Here is an 8,471-nt window from a genome sequence, read left to right as displayed (position 1 = left end):
CCCTACACTTGCATATCCCTCGGTTACTGACGCCTTTTGAAGTTCTTGGTAGCCTCAAGCAGAATATTCAGAGGCCTTTCTTTATGGAAATTATTATGTTAATGGCGTGGAGTATTTGGCAAACACGCAATGGTTATATCTTCTGGCAGCAACATATTGATTTGGCTTCAACTAAAGACTTCTTCAAGCAAGAATTCGCTATGGTTATCGATTGAGCGAAAAAGAAATATTTCCCTTCCATTATTCAATGGCTAGAAGACCTGTAACTTTTTCCTTTCTTTGCTGTTCTGTAAATTGACACTCTGTAACTGTTTCTTTTTAACATATAACCAGCAGGGTGCAAACCCCCTCTTTTCCAAAAAAAAATCTCAAGATTTCCTACCGAGTTGATGTTCATCCTGCCTTTTTCTTGGCTAATAACTGGCTATGAACCTATGATGCTAAAAATAAAAGCAAATAGCCCAAGCTCCACATGTTGCCTTCATCTAACGCCGCCATCTATCGTTTCCGAGCACTGGGAGCAGCAGCATCCCAATCAAACTGCACACATCCTTGACCGTGCAGCATCTTCAGGGAGATCGAGATATGCATGGGCATCATGAAGAGCTAGATACCGGCGTTGGCGCCAAAACTGTTTCACTTAAAACCTACTAGGATGTTAAAACTCTACACTGCAACTCAACGTCTCCCCCAATTTATCTCTGTTTACAGTATAAACCTATAATGTTTATAAAAGATACAAATAATTAACACAATAAATCATAACCTAGAACCACATCAATTTACATGTCAGCCGCTACACCTATCTGACAAGGCCTAGCACGATACTATTACAGCGTCCCGTTCTGAGGGGCATCAGCAGCCTGGGGCGTCAGGTCAAGCTTCATCATGACTGCCGCCGCCTTGTATTGCGCCTCGCTGAGCCTTGCTCCACAAGCCTTTTGACGGAAGGCTGAGGAGCAGAAAGCCCCACAGATTCCGGAATGTCGAGGTCATCGTTCGCGGTTGGGCCAGCCATCTCCGACTGCATCCTCGACATGTCATGTAGCGGCTGAATCTGGATTCTTGATTGCTCCACCTGAAAGGGACCTCCGGTTATGCACTGATGCACATGCTTTGTGCAATTTGATGGGCACTGGGTGTGAATGCGTGCCATAGATCACAGTGGTGGCTCAAAAACTACCTAGGTTAGCTGGCATTTTCCTGGCTATGCTTGTGTTAGAAGGCTCATGTGTAAGTGGATGCAAGTATGCAATTAGCTTAACTTCAAATCTCGACTACTGTTAACATACCAGCTCCTGGTGAAAAGCATGAGAATAAGCTTCAGAAAGCCTTCTCTCCAGATCATCTTCTTTCTTCCTCTCATACTCAGAGTTCTCCATTTCATTTGATCTCTCTTCCAACTCACGATATAACTCTGAAATCAGAAAATAAGTTTTCCATCAACCTCTACTTTCAAAGCATGCATATGACGCAATTTAATAACAAGGTTGTTCAATAAGACAATAGTTTACATCAACCTCAATTTTCATAAGACAAGATTAAATGACCAGCCTATGAAATATAAAAGTTACAAGTACACCTATATGGCTTACCTGTAAATACTGACAAGATCCAGATTTGTGTTGGAATGTCAAATAGCGTCTTAGCTAAGGTCAACGATGACTTGAGGATCTCTCTAGCCTGTCCTGCATCATGTAGCTGAAGCGCTAATGTGCCCAGCATTGTTAGGTACTGAGAAACCAATTGGATGTTACCCAACTGTTGGTGTGCTATTCTCAAACCACTTGCAAGGCGATTCCTGAATTACATATAAGCATTAAATATTGATATAGAAACGAATTTGCAAACATACTAACAATGTGCTCAGAAGGTGAACAAAAGTGCTGTGACAAGACATTGGAAACATATAACGCAGACCACAGCTAACACATCATGTATGTCACCCTATAATCCTATCACACAACATGCGGAACCATTTAGTGTTCTCTTGTTCCGTAGTTACTGAGTCATTACACTTACCGTGCTTCTTGCGGATTATGCTGTCTCATAAGTAGAAGTCCATAAACAAAAATAATACAAGTCTTCTCTCGCACACCAACAAAAGAGTCCATTGTTCTATAAGCAGGACCAACCAATTCTAGTGCCTAAGGAACAAAAATGCCAAGCAATATGCAGCCAAGTCAGCTAGCTTGAAACAGCAGAAGACAGTTACAAAAACGTGATATGCTATCAAGTTCTACCATACCTGTGAAGACGATTCTGCGTCACCCTTACAAATGTATGAAACTGCTGCATACACTTGGCACATCGATTGCATTGATTTGCTCTCTGTCAGCTGAGATCATTAGAAGCAAACTAACATTAACAGACTTGACCTATTATAGCAAGCTTGGAAAGGACTTATAGAAGATGCTGAAAATACCTTCATTGCTTCAAGGAAGTGGAAAGCAGCCTCATTAAAGCAACCAACAGAATGTGCATATTGTCCCCTTAACATTTCAATTGTGCTTTCACATCCTTGAAGGATTGTTGGGAAACGACTAAACCAACTTTTCATCTGTGCCAAAGCCTACAGAAAGGTGATTAAAATAAAATGGGTAAGCTATAGCTAAGAACCAGGACATCACTAGATCAACTGTGACAAAATCTGATGACATCGAAGCCATAATCTACATACTATATGAATTAGGGAAACCTATCATGTGATATATCTGCAGTAAACTAACTGGCACCAAGATGTGCTCATAATAAATGGACAAGCATTTTTAAAAGGCACAATACTAGTGTGTTTAAAATGAAATCTAACGATCTAATAGTTAAACATACAAACAGAAGGATAGCATGCTAGTTAAACATGATCTACTTGTGTGTTTACCTCTTGGGCTTCAACAAATTCTGATCTTGTCAGTTCCACAGCAACTTTGTTTTCCAGAAATTGAAGTAAAAGCATCAAGTACAGCCCAGCTGTCCATATTGTTGAGTGTTCCAAATTCACCTCTGCATAGCATGTCAGTTGAAAAATGAAAATGGATTAGTGATTACACAAAAGTCAGGTGAAGACAAATCAAATAAGATGAAAGGAGGGGAAATAGAACACAAGGTCACAAGCTAGACCTAAAATTGGTAAGATTTGTTTCTTCTATAGGGTATATAAAAGACAACCATAGGTGGAATAATTGCAATAAGCCATTAACCAAATTACCTAGCAGTACAAGGTCCCAAATGAAAAACATCCATTAGGACATAATCCACCCTTTCATTTAAAAGTTGTTTGTTTTCTATTATGTTTGAGCTGATCGGCTGGAACAGAGATCAACCACCACTGAATACAATAGGTAAATAAAGAATGAAGAAAATGGGACACACTAAAATTGCAGGCGCAGAGGCACCTGTATTTTTCATTTCTGTCAGGCGATAGTATAGACTGTTGGACATCTCATGGTCACACCTTTTCTTTAACCTCCAGGTTTCCTCTGCCTGTGTTCACGACAAGGCCATGCCAACCCCCCCCCCCCCCCCCCCCCCCTGGCGTCATCCCCGACGCTGGGCCCTCTTCCACTCCCCTATCGCGTGAACCACTCCAAATCAAGCCTTCCCCACCCCCAACCACTCCAAATCAAGCCTCCCCCGCCCCCGAACCCCTAAGCCTGGCTGGCGGCACGTTCACATTGAACGCCTAAAAATCTTGCAATTTTTGGGCACCAGATGTATACGAGTTGTGGAAGAAAATAGAAAGATGACCATATGGATGAGAAAGGGCTGAAACAAATACTAGCAATCATACTCAGCACCTAAAATTACAAGTGTCATAAATGCAGGACACTAAAGGTAGCGTTAGAATTTTGCTCTATTATTGAGAGGGTGCAAATAGTGGACAGTGATCTCAAAAATATGGAAATATGGCTGCAACACTAAAAAGGGTAAAGTTCTTAATCGAAAGTAATTACCTCTCACACCATCCACAATGCCAAGCTTCCCAAGTTCATCTGTGGAAAACAATATGCAAATACATAAATAAAGTACAAAAAAGGAAGAGGGGAGATTTTGATTTTCAGTTTTACATGCACCAGAAAAATTATGTCTAATATCTAATTTTTACAAGAACCATTAAAAAGTCAATTCTGCTAGACTCCGTACATATTGATTTATTTCATTTCGATGATCATTCAGGTCTAACATTTGGTCCTGGCAATTTTTTGGCCTTTATATTATATTTGTATAGGGAACCTAAACACACTCAAATAGACAGCAAAGGGCTAAAAAGAGAACTAAATGGAACACCACGTGTGCAAGCAACGATGCTTAAGATAGAACTGTAAAATGGTCACATTACATATTCAGCTGGAATGATCAAAGGATTCTTTTTTTCCTTTTAATTAAAGAAGGATTGCGGAAGTGGGGAAAGTTTTAACTGGTATGCAAGGGCAAAGCAGGAATAAGTAATGGGGAAATCTGTACAGTGCCAAGCGCACTCTTGAAAAGTAAGTTTTATAACTATATTAGTATCTAATAATTCACCATTATTTAAGATATGCAAGAAAATACCAATCTAGCCCTCTTCTAAATGCATGGAGGATTAGTTGGCACCTCCCTAAAAAGCAGAGGAACCAGAACCTCTCAAGCTGCACACGCTTCGAAGTATGTCTATAATCCAGTAGCCGTCATAGTCAATTTTGCCACATCTAGAATTATATAACACGAGAAGTGGCTAAACCGATAAAAAAAATAAAGTTTCTAAACCTGTCAATAAGGATTGAATTCAGCCGCGCATACCATGGATGAGCCGGAGGCCTGAATCTATTCTCTTGCCACACTCCTTAAATATCCCTTTAGGACGACCCACCATAACGACCATGAGATCTACAAGCACAAACACCGCGGCCCGAGGGAGCCACTCTCCATGCATCGGTGGTGGTGCCAAAAGCAACTTATCCCCATAATCCAACACATCACTCAATTTGTCGTAACCGCACAACACCCGCAGCTGCGTCTTGAGCTGCCTCTGCTTGTGTGACAGCGCCGACCTCTCCCGCTCCTTCAAACCAGGCTGCCCCAGCGTCCTCTCCACTGCTCTGAGGTCATTAGCAAGCTCCTTAATGCGTCGGCCTCTCTGCATCTCGCTCTTCGCAGCTGTGTCCAAGAGCTCTACACGCTGTGAGGCAGCCTTGTAGTCGCAGATCCTGAGCAGGTAGAAGGTCCGCAGCAGCTCAATGTAGAAGAAAAGCCCAACCCAGTGCTCCTTCTGCGCCCAAATCAGCAACAGGTACAGATAGATGTTAGATCACAACTCATTGCCTCTGTTTACAGCACTATGAGGAACCCAAATCTGCAGGTACCTGCTCGGCGGGGAGGGCGTCCCATAGCTGCGTGGCGCGATTGACGGAGTTCTCAACCGCGGCGCTGTCCTCCCAGCAGAGGAGGTGGACGTGGATCGAGGAAGCGGCGAAGAAGAGCTCGAGCTGCGGATTCCCGAGCTCGGCGGCGGCGGCTGCCCCCGTGGACAGGGCGGAGAGCGCCGACGTGGGGTCCCCGTCGACTGTGAGAGCGGACGCGAGCTGCGCCTGGAAATTGCAGTTCCACAGCAGCGCTGGCCCGCGCTGGAGAAGGCCGGAAGCGGAGACGGAGGCGAGGAGGCCCAGGGCGCGGTGGAGCACGTGCTTCTGCGACGGGACGGCCCCGAGGACGGCGTAGGCCCCCGCGAGGTGGGAGTGGGCGAGCAGCTTAAGGCGCGGCGGCGCGGAGGGGAGCGGGGAGAGGATGAGCAGCGCGCGCTCGAGGTGCGCCTTGGCGGCGGCGGGGCCGCCGCCGGCGCGCGGGGCGCGGGAGGAGCCGCGCGGGGCGAGGAGGAGTGACGCGAGGCGGAGCCGCGCGCGGGCCTCGGCGAGTGGGAGGAGCGCGGCGGCGTGGGGCGGGCGGAGAGCGGACTCGAGGCAGGACGCCGCGGCAGGGAAGTCGCGACGGCGCTCCGCCTCGTCGGCCAGCGCGAGGAGCCCGTCCGCGCACGCCGACGACGCGGACGCGGCGGCGAACGACATGGCTGCGGTGGACCCGGGGGAAGGAGGGGGCGGGCGAGCGCGAGCGGCGACTAGAGCGCGGCGGCCGGCATGGGGACGGGGGTGTGGGGAATTGGGGGTGGGAGGCGGGAGCTTGCAGTGGAAGGAGGAAGAAGGAAGTGGGGGGAGGAGAAGCGGGTGCGGACGGCGCCGGCGTCAACGTGGGGTCGTGCCGGGTGCTGCGGGTTTGTGTTCGGTTCGGTCGCCGCTCCTCGAATCGAGGCCATGTTTAGGCCATGTTTAGTTACTCCCAACTCCCAACTTTGACACTATGCAAAAAGAAGATTCTCCATCACATCAAACTTGCGGTACATGCATGGAGTACTAAATGTAGATGAAATTAAAAACTAATTGCACAGTTTTGTTGTACTTTGCGAGACGAATCTTTTGAGCCTAATTAGTCAATATTTGGACAATAATTCACAAATACAAACGAAACGCTACAGTGTGCTACAGTGCTGTAACAGTAATTTGGCACCTCCCAAATTCCCCAACTAAACAAGGCCTTAGTTACTCCCAACTTCCAACTTTGACACTATGCAAAAAGAAGATTCCCCGTCACATCAAACTTGCGGTACATGCATGGAGTACTAAATGTAGATGAAATTAAAAAGTAATTGCACAGTTTTGTTGTACTTTGCGAGACGAATCTTTTGAGCCTAATTAGTCAATATTTGGACAATAATTCACAAATACAAACGAAACGCTACAGTGTGCTACAGTGCTATAACAGTAATTTGGCACCTCCCAAATTGGCCAACTAAACAAGGCCCGAATGGGGAAAGAAGGGTCTGCAGGTTGGGACTTCAGAGTTGGGATTCGGCCCAAACCCAAAGCTCACAGTGTGAACAAAAAACATCTCATGGAGTGTGAGTGAAACAAAAATATTTTTGCAAGTCATTTGGAAAAGGATGAAACATATAGGGAAAAGCTATATCACATTTGAATGTTTTGAGGAGCTATCACACTCAAATTTTCTTCACAAATCAACGGACACTAGCTCTGCTTCTCCTCCTCCTCTGGCAAGGTGAGCCTTTAAGGTTAGGATTAGGGGTTGAGGTTACCTATGTCCTCCAGGGCTAGAGGGAGCTACATGACGGCTTGCGGCCGATGGTGGTGGCGGTCGAGACGGCCGGGGAGCGGAGACGGTGCTAGCGTCGCCAGAGTCGGGCAGCGGGGAACCCCCGATTGGCGGGCTGAGGCGGCGGGGGCGGCGAGTGCGCCAAGGGTCTTGGGGCAAGAGTACTGTAGGGACTCACCTGGGGAAGAGGAAGAGGCCGTGGGGAAGAGGATAAAAGGAAGGCAATAATTCATCTAGGCTGTCCATATTCAATCTAATGGTTAAAAATTTTTGATTGTGGGGAGGTTCTTCATTGCTCAAGTATTTTTTTTAAGACGTGCATAGAACGTTTTTCATTAAGAAAAAGAGAGTTACAACTATGCAACTTTAGGAGAGACCCCAAAGCGTAGAATTACAAGAACAGGAAGAGAAACACAACAACAGAAAAGGAAGCCACAGCACCACCACCACACTAAACATGACCTAAAATGACTGAAACCTGTATGAGATAAGGACACCATGAACACACGCACATCACTAAATGCCTAACAACCCTGAACCAGCGGAGGTAGAACGAGAATGTCATGCAAGACGGTGTCTCCAAGGGGGAAGTGACGCCAACGCCGCCATCGTCCATCTGTCCATGGAGGAGCAGACCAAGATTTCACCTGGTAAAACCAAATGGATTTGGTGTTCGCAACAATGCCCCCAGCGAGGTGAGCTACGTTAAAGAATGCAACCGTTGTCGGCATTGGTGGATGCCGGGCAAAACTTTCACTAAGGCCCCTAAAACCAACTCCATGTAGCAGACCACCAAGGCCTGGATGAGAGCCAAATCGATGGGATGGCAACGAGCAGTCCATGGCGACGATGATGGGGAACATCCGTAGGCCAGCGACCGCCATCACGACAACCTAAAGATGACCAGGGGCGACCGCGATGACCAAAAGATGACGGGGGGAGAGGAGTGGAGCTGAAACTGTAACAACTCTGCCTTAATTAGGTAGAATTAAACCTAAACAAGTCATTAGTCACTAAGCAAAAGAGGTGAAATGTCCTTTTTGACCCTAAAAAGCTCTTTTTGGATTTAAATATAAAACTTGAGTTTTTATACATTAACTTGAAATTTTTCCCAAATAAGAGTTGTACACTTTTAATTTCAAACAACTTTTGTTAAAGACACTTCGGCTAATTCAGAGTGGGAGAAGGTCAAAAACAGGAATCAAAACGGGAGTATAATAAAACCCTATAAACAACCTAAGTCCTGGAATTCAAGTTTTTCTTCAACTTTGCAACCTGTTATCTCACAACTTTATATCTAACCTCAAGTCAGACCTTTAATAAAAGTTTCAGTC

The 8,471-nt window shown here is 45.9% G+C and overlaps 1 protein-coding gene across 1 annotated transcript; it reads right to left on the bottom strand.

Annotated features, from left to right (window-relative positions):
* Positions 1-592: 592 nt before the first annotated feature.
* On the bottom strand, positions 593-6,185 carry LOC101762633 (sister chromatid cohesion protein SCC4). The gene is made up of 10 exons (XM_004975247.3): positions 5,340-6,185; positions 4,777-5,245; positions 3,951-3,989; positions 2,879-3,000; positions 2,426-2,572; positions 2,249-2,338; positions 2,023-2,147; positions 1,596-1,801; positions 1,293-1,417; positions 593-1,078 (listed from the first exon to the last, which is right to left on the bottom strand). Exons 1-10 carry the CDS (start codon positions 6,036-6,038, stop codon positions 887-889), a joined length of 2,214 nt encoding a protein of 737 aa, XP_004975304.1. The 5' UTR covers positions 6,039-6,185; the 3' UTR covers positions 593-886.
* Between the last annotated feature and the right edge of the window lie 2,286 nt (positions 6,186-8,471).

Source organism: Setaria italica, chromosome VII (genome assembly GCF_000263155.2).
Source record: "Setaria italica strain Yugu1 chromosome VII, Setaria_italica_v2.0, whole genome shotgun sequence".
Classification (NCBI taxonomy): domain Eukaryota; kingdom Viridiplantae; phylum Streptophyta; class Magnoliopsida; order Poales; family Poaceae; genus Setaria; species Setaria italica.
This window is presented reverse-complemented; position numbering and strand designations above follow the sequence as displayed.